The 17551-nt window shown below is 44.9% G+C and overlaps 2 protein-coding genes across 14 annotated transcripts in view; one reads left to right on the top strand and one right to left on the bottom strand.

Annotated features, from left to right (window-relative positions):
• Positions 1 to 18: 18 nt before the first annotated feature.
• On the top strand, positions 19 to 4287 carry dync2i2 (dynein 2 intermediate chain 2). Of its 4 annotated transcripts, none has more exons than XM_024381684.2 (9): positions 19 to 348; positions 845 to 1127; positions 1372 to 1481; positions 1577 to 1734; positions 1854 to 1963; positions 2329 to 2496; positions 2700 to 2932; positions 3383 to 3540; positions 3805 to 4287. In XM_024381684.2, exons 1-9 carry the CDS (start codon positions 281 to 283, stop codon positions 4041 to 4043), a joined length of 1527 nt encoding a protein of 508 aa, XP_024237452.1. In that variant the 5' UTR covers positions 19 to 280; the 3' UTR covers positions 4044 to 4287. The 4 variants fall into 4 exon arrangements, with proteins under 4 accessions (XP_024237452.1, XP_024237453.1, XP_024237454.1 ...); XM_024381685.2 differs by having other exon boundaries at positions 20 to 348; positions 867 to 1127; XM_024381686.2 differs by having other exon boundaries at positions 21 to 348; positions 988 to 1127.
• sptan1 (spectrin alpha, non-erythrocytic 1) overlaps positions 4275 to 17551 on the bottom strand; it is a 52732-nt gene continuing 39455 nt past the window's right edge. For 5 of the 10 annotated variants that reach the window (XM_024381666.2, XM_024381669.2, XM_024381668.2 and 2 more), the window contains 18 exons: positions 15496 to 15633; positions 15013 to 15117; positions 14528 to 14736; positions 14171 to 14413; positions 12386 to 12617; positions 12003 to 12162; positions 11801 to 11877; positions 11480 to 11689; positions 10985 to 11281; positions 10583 to 10695; positions 9727 to 9744; positions 9037 to 9099; positions 8095 to 8149; positions 5973 to 6169; positions 5839 to 5892; positions 5185 to 5331; positions 4853 to 5000; positions 4275 to 4671 (listed from right to left, as the gene is read on the bottom strand). In XM_024381666.2, coding sequence (XP_024237434.1) covers positions 4546 to 4671; positions 4853 to 5000; positions 5185 to 5331; positions 5839 to 5892; positions 5973 to 6169; positions 8095 to 8149; positions 9037 to 9099; positions 9727 to 9744; positions 10583 to 10695; positions 10985 to 11281; positions 11480 to 11689; positions 11801 to 11877; positions 12003 to 12162; positions 12386 to 12617; positions 14171 to 14413; positions 14528 to 14736; positions 15013 to 15117; positions 15496 to 15633 — 2592 coding nt within the window. In that variant the 3' untranslated portion in view covers positions 4275 to 4545. The remainder of the gene's footprint in view (positions 4672 to 4852; positions 5001 to 5184; positions 5332 to 5838; positions 5893 to 5972; positions 6170 to 8094; positions 8150 to 9036; positions 9100 to 9726; positions 9745 to 10582; positions 10696 to 10984; positions 11282 to 11479; positions 11690 to 11800; positions 11878 to 12002; positions 12163 to 12385; positions 12618 to 14170; positions 14414 to 14527; positions 14737 to 15012; positions 15118 to 15495; positions 15634 to 17551) is intronic. The other 5 variants (XM_024381673.2, XM_042302617.1, XM_024381671.2 and 2 more) reach the window with 2 other exon arrangements.

Genomic DNA, 17551 nt, shown 5'->3' on the forward strand with positions numbered 1-17551 from the left:
AAGAAGGGTGGGTGCATTGTAAAAGTATTCCAACGGCCAAAATGACAACCCCGGACCAATGAGGGGAATGCGCATGGTGCTTAGAAAAAAACGGATTGGTCCCATCGTCGAAGTGTTTCCAAGGAAGCAGCGGTAAACGGAAGTAAAATCCATCTCTAAACATGTCTGTTTGTGTTGAATAGACACAATTAAGTTCACTGATATGTAAATCCGTATGGGGATATTATTGTGCTACTAGCTAGACAGGTACGTCTATGAGGCACAGTAGTCATGTTCACTGATGAAACTTTGGATGCCTTGGGCGTTGAGTCGCTGTGGAGGAAATCGCAACAGTTTGCACAGGAATCGGTATGTTCTGTTGACAACCTAGTTAGCTAGCATCAGAGGTTTGCTATGGCATGTTAGCTGATTTTTGTTTTGTTGAGTTAGCTAACGATTTCGTGTACATTTACTTACCTGGCCATATATGACAAGGCTATAGGCCCTGAAAAGATCAGACACATGATTACTACCAGTGTCGAGTATTGCTAAAGCTCCTGAATCTGCCAATCAAGCCTTCTTTTAGCTAGCCAAAATATTTAGCTAGTTAGCGATGATGGTCTGGAGCAACAGTCGGCACATCCTGAGTTGGTGGTGGGCTGACCACGTGCATTGTCCAACGTGTCATTTTCAGCGTTGTTGTGAAGCCCAACACATTTCTAAACATACTAGTAGCTAGTTGAATAATGACAAGGTACACAAAAGAGGGGTTCTCATCAACAGTTGGTGGAATTAGACACACAATCATCAAGCCAGTTATGGGCATGTTTTAACATGTTATTTAGGCCTAATATAATCCAAGTAGGCTATGTCTGTTGGCTTTTCAGAGAGGTTGTCAAACCCGGCCCGTACACACAGCTGAGGCTGAAATACAGCCCCTGCTTAATGCAGATAATGGCACCCAGACGGATCCACAAGACCACCTCATATACCAACTCCCCCCTAAAGGTGAGCTCCGACCAGAGTCTCCCGGGCTGAGGGACTTCCTGCATCGAGTGGAGGACATGGTTGTCAAGGAGTTGGCCAGCAACGCCAAGAGTCATGCGTTTGATGGGTTCGATGTGAATTGGGAGGATCAGAACGAAACGGTGAGAATAGTATAAGTAACACACCAACAAAATGTGCAATATTCCAGTGTGCATTATTTCCACGTAAAAAAAAATATTTAAAAAACTTTTTATTTAATAAATATTTTCTTAACTCTTTATTAAAACTGCCTTGTTGGTTAACGGCTTGGCATATGACAAATCAAATTGTATTTGATATTGGACAATTTTTTTGTGTGCATTTCCCCCTGTTGAATTGTCAATTCTAAAATGTGTTTATGTGTAGGTTTCATGCATACATTGTCTCCAGCACCCCAGTGCCCAGGAGAAGGGTCTTCAAGTTACCAGTATATCCTGGAGTTGCACAGGTTCAGTAATCGCCTGCGCCTTCGGTCGGTATGTTCAAACTTCACATTCATTTTCCATCATGTTTGCCAACATCGTTGTTGTATAGCCAAAACTTGAGGTGAACAGTGATCTATCTGTCTCAGTGTTGATGACGGAGACTGGAGCACAGAGAAGTCCTGTGTGTGCACTTGGAACCTGGACCGCAGAGGCCTGAACCCCAAACGACCAGACATGGTCATAGATGTGGCCAGGCCAGTAATGTCTCTGTCCTTCCACCCCTCTCAACCCTCTCTCATAGCTGGTATGCACTTCCATATTGCTTCCGCTAGTGGTTTGATCACCAACTGATCTTAGTACATAAATACAACTGTCCTGTGTAGCTCAGTCCTTACTTCTCTCACCATCTACCCAACGCCACAGGGGGTCTTTACAGTGGAGAGGTAGTGGTCTGGGACACAAACAGGACACAGGACCTAATTTTGGCGCAGACAGGAATGTCGACCGACACTCACCGAGAGCCAGTCTACCAGGTATAGATACTTCATACTGCCTACTATGGCACTAAAATACACCTTCATTCAGGAGGACACGTTAACTGATGGTAAATGCTTTATCTAGTATTGGTTATTCTCATGGTGTAATTTGTACACAGTCCCTATGTACTGTAGGTCCCTTGTATATTACTAATAAACCACATGAATATCACATAGTGGTGAGAATCTTTATGGGATGATGACAGTAAGATTTTTCATAGCAGGGTTGTGTTCATTAGGCACCAAACAGAAGACATGGGATTGAAATTGAGGGACAACCTGGACTTGTCCAATAAAAAACACACATTTTCAGTTGCAAGTCATAATAAACATGACAGAGGTCTGAACAAGTGTGTTTTCAGGTAGCCTGGGTCCCTGGACCTAGGCGAGGGGAGATGGTGGTGCTGAGTGCTGGTTCTGGGGGCAGGGTGCTGCTGTGGACAGTGGACTCAGACGAGGGGAGGCTGGTGCTCAGTGCCGGCTTTGCCCTCATCAGACAGCAGGTGCCTCACAACAGTGCACTGAGCAAGGTGAGACTCGGGATACAGGGGCCAACGTGGTGATTCACAGACCTTGAAAATGTATTTTGATTTTGCATGAAAATGTGTGATTAATAGATGAAATATGATTGTTATTAACAAAATTGTCTGAAACGGGCATTTCTCTATAGAGATTTTCTTAAACCTTCAAAAAAACTCCTGATGTTGTTCTTGTAATTGCCTGCCTGCTACAGAACAGAGGGAGCAGCAATGTGGGGGTCACCTCCCTGGCCCTGTCTCCCTGGGACTTGGACACATTCCTGGTGGGCTCCGAAAGCGGTCTGGTCCTTAAGTGCTCTTTCTCAGCCCAGACGCTGGCGGCAGCACCTCCCGATGGAGAGAGTGTGACTCTGCGTGCCCCAGCCCAGTTCTCCTTCAGCCCCCGAGGAGGCCCTGTCCACTCCTTGCACTGCTCCCCTTTCCACAGGTGAGAGAGACATGGGTGGGAAGATCAATTGCATACTTCTCACATCCCTTTGAATGAGAAAGCCAGAGGTCCCTCCCCTATGACCTCCAATGGGTTTTGAGAAAGAGATGACGCGAGGAGTGCAAATGAGATCTTCCCCATGGTTCAGGTCAGGCCTGAAGGTGGTTTTAGTGAGAAATTAACCAGACTGAATGCTTGAGACTATGGTTTAAGACTTACAAAAATAAGAGAATTGAACTGAACATTTTTTTATTCGGAACTGTCATTATACTGTGTTTTGATTCCAAAATGAACCAGTGATATTCATGTTTACCGGTTTGCCCTGTTCCTATAGTACATTTGGAAGCGTGTAGCTAACTTGCATCTCGCAATAAGTTTTGAACTCTACAGCACCATATTCTGTCAATGAATCAAAGTTATGATCTAGTTGTCTCCCATTTCGTGTCTAAGGAACCTGTTTGTCAGTGTGGGGACCGACGGCCTGGCCCATCTTCACTCTCTGCTGCAGCCCGATCCGCTGCTCTCGCTGCGGGTGTCCGACTCATATGTGTTCGGGGTACGCTGGTCACCAACAAGGCCCCTCCTCTTTGCTGCAGCCACAGGACAAGGTATGCTCCATTTCAGCTCATTCTCAATTGGTTCACAGAACTTCACTATAAATGGCGTGACTTGAGCCAGAGTTAATATATTTAAAATTATTACGGGGCCCCCCCATTCAGACTTACGATAAGTCCATAAAGTCTGAAACAGTCCCTAACCGCTAAAAACAATGGCACATCTTGATGTAAAGTTAACTCACCAGTTCATCAATTAACCTTTAGTTTTTCACTAAACAGCCAAGTTTAAAAGCCCATAACCTTCTCTCGTCCCAGGTCTGGTGCAGATATTTGATCTGGGCAGGAAGTCCCTGAGACCAGCAGCCACCCTAGACCAGCTGACGGGTGGCCAACCAGTCTACTGCCTGGAGTTCAACCCCAGACGGAAAGACCTCCTAGCGGTGGGCAACGCCGACGGCTCCGTCAACATCTGGCACCTGAGCACGGAGCTGACGGAACAGGGGCCCCGAGAGACTGCCAAGCTGGAACAACTAGCTAATGAGGTGGCAGAGTGAGTCGAGGAAGGAAGGAGAGGGCCAATGAAATGACAGAATAACAGGGTCGTCTCCGTGCAAGGTTGCTGGCATATCTGTGGATGTATATAGGTAGAAGAACGTGCGTTTTTGTGCCATATTATTTTAGATGGATTTGTTATCGTGAAACATCAAATATTACTCAGTAGGTACTGAACTGGTTATTAAGACTTTTGTGTGTACTGAAAACATGTAATAAAGTCACAGAAGACATTTCCAGTTCTAACCAGTAGCGTTTATTAAAGCACACCGCAGTCCTTATTGTGATGTTACAGCATACCATATCTATAGGTTCTTAAATCCAGCGAAAGCACTAAAACAGCTAAAACATTCAAATGCAAACACTAGGCTATTGACAGTGAAGCACAAAGAGTGAGATATATATAGGTACTGATAACTATGGAGTATTCTAGTGTCAGAATCATGCAGTTTCAGCATGTGTGCGTGACAAACGCATCCCGATTGGTCACTGGCAGGCAAGGGATCAGTTGACAAAAAGTGAGCGGGTGAATTCGACAAAGTCGAAGGCCGAGGGCATTTCCCGGCCCTTGCTGTCTAGGTAGGGCTTCATGTGCGAGATGCAGTAGTCTGCCTGTTCCTTGGACAGATTCTGAATGAAGAGGAGAAGAGATGGTCAGGTATGAGGTTTTAACCTTAAGTTATTTAAGAGACATAAATGTGCAACTTATGGCTGAAGCTCATACTCAAATGCTGGTACTATTTAATACTCATTTCTATAAGCACTATGACAGAGCCAGAAAGTGAAGGAGGGAAGACCGAACTGTAAGTACCTGGTAGAGCTCCTCCTTGGTAACGTAGGGCTTGGCATCGACGCTGAGGGCTCGGAAGGCGCTCTCAATCTCCTCGCTGGACTTGACGTTCTCTGTCTCGCGGCTGATCATGAAGGCCATGTACTCCTGCAAGGACACGTTGCCATCCCTGGAAAACACCAAATTAAATCAGTTACCCATAATAAAGCAAAAAAACTCAAGAATAGAAGAAAATTAGGCAACAAGACACACCCAATCTGAATAAAATAATATTCTTGTGAATGTTGGCTTTACTCAAACTACTGATCGAAAACCCCAAATAGAGATGAGTGAGAAGAGCTGGGGTTGCTGACCTGTTGGGGTCGACAGTGTCGAGGATGGACTCAAACTCTGGGTCTGGCTCTCCCTCCTCCACCATGGGCAGGTCGTAACCCAGTGAGCGCAGACACGACTTGAACTCCTGGTGGTTCAGACGGCCAGACTTCTCTTTGTCAAAGTGCCTGGGAGCAAAGAGAACATTGCTGAGATTATTGGGAGTTTCTTTACTTTAAGCAACTACTTGGTATGACTAAAAGGTATGGTGAAAATGGCCGCCACTCAGTTGAACACAATGTTAAAATGGCCCCCACTCACTTGAACACCGTGTTAAAATGGCCGCCGCTCACTTCAACAGTGTTAAAATGGCCGCCGCTCACTTCAACAGTGTTAAAATGGCCGCCGCTCACTTCAACACCGTGTTAAAATGGCCGCCGCTCACTTCAACACCGTGTTAAAATGGCCGCCGCTCACTTCAACACCGTGTTAAAATGGCCGCCGCTCACTTCAACACCGTGTTAAAATGGCCGCCGCTCACTTCAACATCGTTAAAATGGCCGCCACTCACTTCAACATCGTTAAAATGGCCGCCACTCACTTGAACATCGTTAAAATGGCCGCCACTCACTTGAACATCGTATTAAAATAGCCGCCACTCACTTGAACGTCGTGTTAAAATGGCCGCCACTCACTTGAACATCATGCTAAACTCCTTCAGGGCATCCTCTGTCACTCCAGTGGTGTTCCTATGGTGGAAGAGAGATTCGACAGGATTAGGAAATATGTTCACTGCTTGTGAGGTACTGTATGTGTGTGTCTCTCTGACCTGGCCTGGATCTGCTGCTCCAGGTTGTGCTGCATCCTCATGCCCAGTTGGTCTAGCTGGTCCCACTGCTGGGCCAGGCCCACCGTGCTGTGTTCTGTGTACTTGTTGTCCAGGATCAGAGCCTCCTCCATGGCCGCGCCCAGGTCCTCAATCTTCTTTAGCTGGCTACGCATTGCCCGGATCTCCTGGTGCTTGCGCTACAGACAGAGTGGCACACAGAAGGGTGAGGGTATGCAATTACAAAAGTAGTCAATACAACTGAAATATAATTGGTACTTGCTGTGTATATCAAATCAAATGTTATTTGTCACATGTGCCGAATACTACAGGTGTAGACCTTAGAGTGAAATGCTTGCTTACAAGCCCTTAAAAATATATATATTTTCTTAACTGCATTGTTGGTTAAAAGAAATAAGAAGAGTCAATGTGCGGGGGCACCGGTGTCGATGTAATATGTACATGTAGGTAGAGTTATTAAAGTGACTATGCATAGATAAGAGTAGCAGCAGTGTTGTGGGGGGGCAATGCAAATAGTCTGTGTAGCCATTTGTTTAGCTGTTCGGGAGTCTTATGGCTTGGGGGTAGAAGCTATAGGAGCCTTTTGGACCTAGACTTGGCGCTCCGGTACTGCTTGCTGTGCGGTAGCAGAGAGAACAGTCTATGACTGTGGCTGGAGTGTTTGACCATTTTTAGGGCCTTCCTCAGACACCGCCTGGTATTGCGGTCTTGGATGGCAGAAAGCTTGGCTCCAGTGATGTACTGGGCAATACGCACTACTCTCCTGAGGGGGAATAGATTTTATCGTGCCCTCTTCATGACTGTCTTGGTGTGCTTGGACCATGTTAGTTTGTTGATGTGGACGTCAAGGAACTTGAAGCTCTCAACCTGCTCCACTACAGCCCCATTGATGAGTATGGGGGCGTGCTCGGTCCTCCTTTTCCTGTAGTCCACAATCATCGGTTTTGTCTTGAAAAGGTGAGGGAGGTTGTTGTCCTTGCACCACACGGTCAGGTCTCTGACCACCTCCCTATAGGCTGGCTCATCATTGTCTGTGATCAGGCCTACCACTGTTGTGTCATCAGCAAACTTAATGGTGTTGGAGTTGTGCCTGGCCGTGCAGTCAAGAGTGAACAGGGAGTACAGGAGGGGGCTGAGCACGCACCCGAGGGGCCCCTGTGTTGAGGATCAGTGTGGCAGATGTGTTGTTACCTACCCTTTCCACCTGGGGGCAGCCCATCAGGAAGTCCAGGAACCAGTTGCAGAGGGAGGTATTTAGTCCCAGGGTCCTTAGCTTAATGATGAGCTTTGAAGGCACTATGGTGTTGAACGCTGAGCTGTAGTCAATGAACCGCATTCTCATGTAGGTGTTCCTTCTGTCTAGGTGTGAAAGAGCAGTGTGGAGTGCAATAGAGATTGCATCATCTGAGGATCTGTTGGTGCGGTATACAAATTGGAGTGGGTCTAGGGTTTCTGAGATAATGGTGTTGATGTGAGCCATGACCAGCCTTTCAAAGCATTTCATGGCTATAGACATGCTACGGTTCGGTAGTCATTTAGAGAGGTTACCTTAGTGTTCTTGGGCACAGGGACTATGGTGGTCTGCTTGAAACATGCTGGCATTACAGACTCGGACAGGGAGAAGTTGAAAATGTTAGTGAAGACACTTGCCAGTTGGTCAGCGCATGCTCGTAGTACATGTCCTGGTAATCCGTCTGGCTCTGCGGCCTTGTGAATGTTGACCTGCGTATTTTATTCCTCCTGATATTATTTTAAATTAGTATAATTTTTGTTAAATTCTGCATTATTTGGAAGGGCCCGTAAGAAACCATTTCACGGTGAAGTCTACACCCGTTGTATTTGTTGCATGTGACAAATACATTTTTATTTGTTTGAAATAGCCAAGATGGTCTCCTCAGGCCCCCCCCCCATACGTTTCAAATGTTTATTTTAACCCTAAACTGGCACACCTGATTCTATTAGTCAACTAATCACGAAGCCTTTGACTAACTCAATCAGGGGTGCTAGTTTAGGGTTAAAAAAAATGTAAAACAGCTGGTGGGGCCTGAGGAGAGGGTTGTGAAACCCTGGTCTATAGCATAAATGATGAGGGATTCTTTCTTACCTTGGTTGCCTCAAGTTGTGATTCCAAGGTTCCGGATTCTTCTACCATGCAGGACCTAGATGCATACACACAAGTGTCAGGGGAGAGGATCTTGAAAGGTTGATCAAATATTGGGTTAGACAACATGCCACAGTCAGTCACACCCGCACACAGTCTCAGAGTCTGCACCCACCTACTTGTAGGACCCCTTAGATCCAACCATTACTACCGTGAAATTCATTTTCATAAGATCCATTTCATATATTTGAATATACTAGAGGTGTGTCAAGAGATTCTAAACAAATCTTGAAATGCACTCATTGAAATCCAACCAATTATTTTTTTGTAAAGAAGCAAAGTAAAGATTTTTCTGAAACCTCAATATTTTTGGGAATATTTCAGGGAACATTTGGTGAATAAAAAAAGGGGAAACAGAAGTACAAAACACACAAAAAGAACTTTCCATCACTCAAAATGTTCAGAGCAACACCACCCTCCCAATGCATGCCAAAGAAGTAAACTCATAGCCATGGTAACCTATACCATGCAAGGTTAGGACTACTGTGTAAAGGGCAGGAAACTGCATTTTAACCCTGAATCAGTTGTGAATTAGTCTAACACTTTCAACAAAAAAATATAGAAATTTTAAGTAGTGCCCTAAATTTGGTGAAAGAAATATCCCCAAAAGATGAAAGTGAAGACTTTTCACTCCTTTAAAACAGTGCTCAATGTTGCCAGACTCAAAAAGAGTATCCAGACCAATCATGAGGTTGATCTTAGTTTCAGGAATCTACATTGGGGTGACGTTAGTAGAGATGTAACTGAGCAAACCGATCTCAAATGGTGGATTTTAGAAGTGTATGAAGACACGCAACCCAGAGGGCGTGATGGAAGTAATGAAGGGTGAAGGAATGGCGAGTGAGGGATATATGGAATGTAAAACCATGAGAAAAAGGAAAAGACCTTCCGGAAAGATCATCACCGACTTCATATTGAATGACACGGACAACCCGTCGATAAGCTATGCTATTTAGAAAGGGAGGGAGGGAAGGATGAAAATAAAGTAAATACCAACAGAAAGAGGGAAATTAGAGACAAACAAAAGAGAAATTATACAACAAAAACTGTCAAGAGGGGAAAAAAGCTTACAGAATCACAGTAATAATACACAATACAACTTGGATTCCCTTGAACATAGTGATACCTGGTCCAGTTTTACCTTTATTTGACAGATACCTACCTACCTACCTGGTGGTTCCATGTTATGCAACATCTTGCCACTGACCTGACAACAATGTCCCCCCCCACCGACCTTGGTCCAAAACAATGTCACTCCAATCAACCCTCATTGATTTGACCTCATTCATACAGTCAGACACACAAACACAGTAGGGCAGTATCGCAACAATTCAATGACAATAAAGAAAAGACGAAGCAGACTAAACTCTTTGGTCCCATAACCTGCTGTATGTAAAATGTGTGCTATATCTTGGAAAATAAATAAATGTGACTCTGAATAACAAACATAATGATGCTTGTTTCCAACATTAGGGATGTTATCCTAAAATTAAATCCGCTTTGTGTTTTCTTCCCTTGCCGCGATACTAGTATCGTCCCAGCCCCAACTGAGAGATAGTAAAATGTGATATTAACCCATCCAGAAGATATGTCCTGATTAGCAAAGTTATCCAAGCATCAGCGAGGTAGCAGCAAGAGAGAGGGAGAGGAAAGGGTGGGGGGGTGGGATGGGACGGGAAAAGAGAGAGAAAGAGACAACGGTTAGAAATACTAGGCAGGGACAAAATGGTCACTCCATCATCCCCCCCTAAACAAACATATACAGACACAGGCACAGAAATAGTGGGAGCACAGGAGCATCTGCAGTATGATCCCATTTTCATTTCTAAACGTTCACAGACCACTTGTGCGGTTGTGTAAAAGTCGTATCAGCGCTCCCCCACCCACCCCCCAAAATCTACAGAATATATGATACACTAAGAATGCGTTGCCTGGGGCCAATTCAGTGAGGAGCAACATTCAGAGCATTGCAGATATAAATGCGAGGTGTAGAATAGAGAAACTGTAAAGAATCATGTCAGTTTCATATAACAAACATTTATCTGCAACACTTCACGTTGCGCTCCGATGAATAGCAGCTTCCTGTTCTCTATGGCTGAGAACATGGAGGCAGAGAGAGACAGGAGGCAGATTTCAGAGCAGCAGGCACTTTTAAATTCCAGGTAGCTCCATTGATTTATCATTGTTGAAAGAGAATCTAAAGAATGATGCATGCAACATTTAAAGACATCTCAATGCTATTCATGCAGGTGACGTTATTCAATGAACTTAAACGACATTCTTTAAACAGCCACAAGGCCTTGGAAAAATGTCCCCATTCTATTCCTATAAATTGTATTAGATTCCTATCTATTAAATTGCCAAAAGGAATATTGATTAAGGGAGTTCTGTGAGTGCACTGTCTTCCTAGCACAACAGATCCAGGCCCTACCTGGTCTCCTGCAGCCACTGGTGGAATGCATTGGCGTGCTGCGCAAACTCCTGCCGCAGCTTGTCATTCTCCTCCTGCCTCCTCTGCTCCTTCTGCAGCTCCAGCTCTCGTTCCTATACAGACAGAGACAGAGAGGGATGGATGTATGAAGTGCTTTCCAGACATGATGCAGACCAAGACATCGGCCCCCAGAGGCCCTCATTGGTTCTGGACATAAGTAGAGCATTACAGTGGGGAATAGGACAACATTTGAGATGTGCATGTCCTCCTCACCAAGCCTGCTCCTCAGATACATTAGTGCTGTATAGCCAATTCATATGGTCGTTGTCATGCCAATTGGTTAGTAATACAGCACAAACAAATCTGGGACCATGCTACCTCCCCCCTCTTCTCCCTTCTAACCTTGATGATCTTCTGCAGGTTCCTCCAGGTCTCTTCCAGGGCCTCCATGGTGAACCAGGTGTAGGGGTTGGACACCACCTGGTAGCTCTTGATCTGCCGGTCCAGCTCGGCCAGCTGGTTGAAGTCGGCCTGCGCCGAGCTCAGCGATGAGCGGAAGGCCTCGTGGGCGTCGCGCAGAGCCCGGATCTCCTCCAGCGAGTTGCAGCGCACCGGATCTGTCAAGTCCTCCTCAGCATTCTCAAACCAGCTGTTGAAGGCCGAAGCCTTCTTGGCAAAGGTCAGGAACAGGTCTTCCACCTGGAGACAGAAGCAAGATGGAATCGATGGAGGTAAGAGGTCCACATCCACTAAGGTTTTTGACTTCGTAGGTGTAGGATAGTCTAATATTCCTGTTCAAAATATGAACATCAACAACAATGATATCTATGAACGGTAGTCATGATATCCTCATCGTAAGCTAAATGACAATTATCCGTCATCATAGTCTTTACACACCTTCCTGAAGTGCTCCTGGGCCTCCAGCAATTTCTTCTTGCGGGCCTGCGAGTTGTCGAGAAGCTGGTTCCAGCGCTTCATGAGGGCAGCGTGGCGCGTCTCGATGGCCTTGGACTGGACGTGCTTGGCCGCCAGCAGCTGGTCCTTGAGGGCTGTGATGTTGGTGATACCCTCCTGCTGGAAGGCCTGCAGCCCTGCGTCAAATGTCTCCTGTGGACCCGAAGGGGGAACATGAGGCATAGGAGAACGTGTCTAGCTTTCTTGCACAAAATGGCTGCCGTAGCATCACTCATTTGGGAGCTACATATTGCTACACAGTACCTGCTTAGTGAGCAAGGTCTGCACAGAGGAGAGATCTCGTCCGTACTCATCCGTCTTCAGGCTGTTCTCCTTCTCACCTGAACAAACAACCAGACAGTATAAATTCAGTGCTACACTTAAAAATTAAACAATGCTCTCATCTCACCAGAGAATGTTGAAGCCTCATCCCCTAAACCTTCCCTTCTCAGGTCTCAAACCGTACCGATCCAGGACTCCACCACGTCAGCCTTCCAGTTGAACTGCAAGAAGGCAGAGTTCTCATCCAGCTTGGCTTTTCTCATGGCAGCGGCCCTCTCCAGCTCAGACACCTTGCCCCGCAGGGACGCCATCTTGGCTGAGATGCTGTCCACGTGGTGGTTGTTCTAATGGAGGGATGGACAAAAGCAAAATATGCATTTAACTGTGTGGGTGAATTGACAACAGCCAAGGTAAGTGGAAAATCATTGTAAAAGTTGATTTTTTAAAATTTTGTGTGTGAACTATTGCTTAAACACTATTTCAGCTGGTACCGTATGAAGAGACGGAAAGGCTATTCATTTGATATTTTATCATTTTCTATACGACAACAGTATTGTCAGTGTTTACCTTCTTGATGAGCTCGTCTCCGTTGGAACACACGTCATTCACTCTGTCCCTGTGCACAGAGAAGTCAGTCTCAAACGCCTCATGCTTCTTCAACAGGCCCTGCACAGCAGCCAGGGTATCCCCGTAGTCTTCACTTCCCACCAGGTTCAGCTTCTCGTTAATCCAGGCTTCCTCCTCTTCAACATTCGCAACAAACTGCTGGTACTCCAGCGACTCCTCCAGCCTCTGTCCCCTGATCACACACACAGAGGCACACACAGATTAACTTCTTATGGCTGGGGGGCAGTATTGAGAAGCTTGGATGAATAAGGTGCCCAGAGTAAACTGCCTGCTACTCAGGCCCAGAAGCTAAGATATGCATATTATTAGTATATTTGGATAGAAAACACTCTGAAGTTTCTAAAACTGATTGAATGATGTCTGTGAGTATAACAGAACTCATATGGCAGGAAAAACCCTGAGAAAAAAATCCAACCAGGAAGTGGGAAATCTGAGGTTTATAAGTTAAAGTCGTTGCCTGTCCTGTGTAAAATTTGGTCCGATTGCACTTCCTAAGGCTTCCACTAGATGTCAAGTCTTTAGAACCTTGTTTCAGGCTTCTACTGTGAAGGAGGAGAGAATAAGAGCTGATTGAGTAAGAGGTCTGGCAGAGTGCCATGAGCTCAGTCTCGCGTGCGCCCATGAGAGTTAGCTGCGTTCCATTACATTTCTAAAGACAAAAGGAATTCTCCGGTTGGAACATTATTGAAGATTTATGTTAAAAACATCCTAAAGATTGATTCTATACATCGTTTGACATGTTTCTACGAACTGTAATGGATTTTTTAAACTTTTAGTCTGGCCTGCGCGTCATGAATTTGAATTTGTGAACTAAACGCGCAAACAAAAAGGAGGTATTTGGACATAAATAATGGACTTTATCGAACAAAACAAACATTTATTGTGGAACTGGGATTCCTGGGAGTGCATTCTGATGAAGATCATCAAAGGTAAGTGAATATTTCTGACTTCTGTTGACTCCACAACATGGCGGGTATCTGTATGGCTTGTTTTGGTCTCTGAGCGCTGTACTCAGATTATTGCATGGTGTGCTTTTTCGAAATCTGACACAGCGGTTGCATTAAGGAGAAGTTTATCTAATGTTCCATGCATAACACTTGTATCTTTTATCAATGTTTATTATGAGTATTTCAGTAAATTGATGTGGCTCTCTGCAAAATCACCAGATTTTTTGGAAGCAAAACATTACTGAACATAAAGCGCCAAAGTAAACTGAGATTTTTGGACATAAATATTAACTTTATCGAACAAAACATACATGTATTGTGTAACATGAAGTCCTATGATGAAGATCATCAAAGGATAGTGATTAATTTGATCTCTATTTCTGCTTTTTGTGACTCCTCTCTTTGGCTGGAAAAATGGCTGTTTTTCTGTGACTAGGTGCTGACCGAACATAATCTCATGGTATCCTTTCGTCGTAAAGCCTTTTTGAAATCGGACACTGTGGTGGGATTAACAACAAGTTTATCTTTAAAATTGTGTAAAATACTTGTATGTTTGAGGCATTTTAATTATAAGATTTCTGTTCTTTGAATTTGGCACCCTGCACTTTCACTGGCTATTGTCATATCAATCCCGTTAACGGCATCTCAGCCGTAAGAATTTAACACTCAAAATCAATAAATGTTTAAGATGATAATGGTGTTTCATTGCAAAGCAGGCCTGGGAATGTGTGTGTGTGTGTGTCAGAATGTATACGCGTGTCTGTGTTCCTAGTCTAACCTGGCTGCAGCCAGGTCCTTCAGCTCCATCCAGTGCTCCTCAAACTGGGCCAGCCTCTGCTCAATCTCATCCTGGCCGATGGTGTTGTCATCGGACAGCTTCTTCCCTGTGTCCTGCACAGACTGGATGGCCGGCTCATGGGCCCCCAACTCAGCCTCCAGCCTCTTGTGTTTCTTCCTCAGATTCTGCACTCCTGTCAAATCACGTCCATAGTCCTCCGAACTCACTAGCAATTTCTTTTCTCTGGATAGAGAACAGAAAGTGAAAGAGTGTTAGTAATCACAATGTCTCAACATCGAAAAACCCTCAGATGTCAACTTGCATCCATTCCTCCACAACTCCAGGGGGTGCTCTTACTTGATCCATGACTCCTCGTCGTCCAGGTCCCTGAAGAACTGATGCAGGCGGTGCGACTCGTTGAGCTTTGCACGGCGGCCAGTGGCCATGCTCTTGATCTTGGTGAAGCGTCCATTGACGGCGTCGCGCTTGTCCTTAACCTGGGTGGGGTCGAAGGCCGTGCTGGCCGTCAGGCTGTCAGCCTGGCCGTTCAGGTCCTTCAGACGATCCTGTGGACGGACAGAAAGACGTTCAAACCAAAGCACTAGACTGAACTCAGTGGATGTCTTTGTACAAAATCATGCTTCATAGACTTGGAAGTTGTTCAACAGAGGACACTCGGTTTGGTTGCCATCGAAAGCTTTGAGTCCAAGGCAGCGTCACCAATCAGCCAGTCAGCATATAAAGGTGTGTAATCTGACAGATCCTTTCGTACATCAAGGCCCCCAGCTGAGCCCAGCATCAATCCAGGTTTGACAGAGATACAGGGACGTTGAATACATTACCTCATGAGCAGAGATGTCGGCTTCCAGAAGCTGATGTTTCTTCAGCAGGTTGTTGACTGAGGCCAGGTCTTTCCCATAATCCTCAGAGGCAAGAAGGGCCTCGACCTACAGAGAGAAAACAAAAAATATTTTTTCCAAATCTAATCTCAGCCTCTTCTTTTGTTTTTGTTTTCCTACAGCACAGGTAGGCTAATGGGTTAAACAAGTCAAATCCATTTCAATAAGAAACTAAATAGCCTGACACAATCTCAGATCCAGAGGTGATGTTGCCTTTTTGGGTGTCTGTCCAGTACTTAATCTGTGCAGGTCTCAGATAAATCCTATTGAACATCAAGGTTTTCAGTACAGAATACACAATTTCTCATCACAGATCAAATATCAGCATCTTTAACTCTGAGAATTGTGTGGTGGATGGAGATTTGAACTTAGATGAAAGTAGTCAAATAAACATTTTCTAGATGTCAATATATTTCATTATTTTACCTCAGAGAGCCAGAAGTCAAAGTCCTTAATGCCAGTGTTGAAGTTCTGCTGCTTGTTGGCTTCTTTCAGCTTCTGGCTCTTCTCTGCCGACTTGTTCACCAGGAACTGCCACTGCTCGTCCAGAGCACCCAGACGCGACTGGTGAAACACACACCCAGGTTAGATACCCAGCTTTGGAACAATAGATGTTGAATGAGGCAAGAATCGGTTCACATAGTTTGAATGCCATAGGAACAGTTAACATTCTGTTTGCAATGTTATCACCATATTTTTCTCAAAAGCTTTCATCCTTGAAGTGGCATTGTAGAAGTACATTTAAACTCAGTTTTTCACAATTCCTGACATTTAATCAGAGTAAAAATTCCCTGTCTTAGGTCAGTTAGGATCACCACTATTTTAAGAATGTGAAATGTCAGAATAATAGTAGAGCGAATGATTTATTTCAGCTTTAATTTCTTTCATCACATTCCCAGTGGGTCAGAAGTTTACATACTCTCAATTAGTATTTGGTAGCATTGTCTTTAAATTGTTAACTTGGGACAAACATTTCAGGTAGCCTTCCATTAAGCTTCCCACAATAACTTACCTCGTGGAGTTGCAATGATCATGAGAACGGTGAGGAATCAGCCCAGAACTACACAGGAGGATCTTGTCAATGATCTCAAGGCAGCTGGGACCATAGTCACCAAGAAAACTATTGGTAACACACTACGCCGTGAAGGACTAAAATCCTGCAGCGCTCGCAAGGTCTCCCTGCTCAAGAAAGTACATATCCATGCTCGTCTGAAGTTTACCAATGAACATCTGAATGATTCAGAGGACAACTGGGTGAAAGTGTTGTGGTCAGATGAGACAAATGGAGCTCTTTGGCATCAACTCAACTTGCCGTGTTTGGAGGAGGAGGAATGCTGCCTATGACCCCAAGAACACCATCCCCACCGTCAAAAATGGAGGTGGAAAAATGATGCTTTGGGGATGTTTTTCTGCTAAGGGGACAGGACAACTTCACCGCATCAAAGGGACGATGGACGGGGCCATGTACCGTCAAATCTTGGGTGAGAACCTCCTTCCCTCAGCCAGGGCATTGAAAATGGGTCATGGATGGGTATTCCAGCATGACAATGACCCAAAACACACGACCAAGGCAACAAAGGAGTGGCTCAAGAAGAAGCACATTAAGGTCCTGGAGTGGCCTAGCCAGTCTCCAGACCTTAATCCCATAGAAAATCTGTGGAGGGAGCTGAAGGTTCGAGTTGCCAAATGTCAGCCTCGAAACCTTAATTACTTGGAGAAGATCTGCAAAGAGGACTGGGACAAAATCCCTCCTGAGATGTGTGCAAACCTGGTGGCCAACTACAAGAAACATCTGACCTCTGATTGCCAACAAGGGTTCTGCCACCAAGTACTAAGTCATGTTTTGCAGAGGGGTCAAATACTTATTTCCCTCATTAAAATGCAAATCAATTTATAACATTTTTGACATGCGTTTTTCTGGATTTTGTTGTTATTCTGTATCTCACGGTTCAAATAAACCTACCATTAAAATTATAGACTGATCATTTCTTTGTCAGTGGGCAAACGTACAAAATCAGTAAGGGATCAAATACTTTTTCCCCCTCACTGTATATCCACATAATTTCCCTTCCTCATGATGCCATCTATTTTGTGAAGTGCACAAGTCCCTCCTGCAGCAAAGCACCCCCACAACATGATGCTGCCACCCCGTGCTTCATGGGATGGTGTTCATCGGCTTGCAAGCCTCACCCTTTTTCCTCCAAACATAATGATGGTCATTATGGCCAAACAGTTCTATTTTTGTTTCATCAGACCAGAGGACATTTCTCCAAAAAGTACGATCTTTGTCCCCATGTGCAGTTGCAAACCATAGTCTGGCTTTTTTATGGCGGTTTTAGAGCAGTGGCTTCTTCCTTGCTGAGTGGCTTTTCAGGTTGTGTCGTAGTAGGACTCATTTTACTGTGGATATGGATACATTTGTACCAGTTTCCTCCAGCATCGTCACAAGGTCCTTTGTTGTTGTTCTGGAATTGATTTGCAC

Source organism: Oncorhynchus tshawytscha, linkage group LG20 (genome assembly GCF_018296145.1).
Source record: "Oncorhynchus tshawytscha isolate Ot180627B linkage group LG20, Otsh_v2.0, whole genome shotgun sequence".
Classification (NCBI taxonomy): domain Eukaryota; kingdom Metazoa; phylum Chordata; class Actinopteri; order Salmoniformes; family Salmonidae; genus Oncorhynchus; species Oncorhynchus tshawytscha.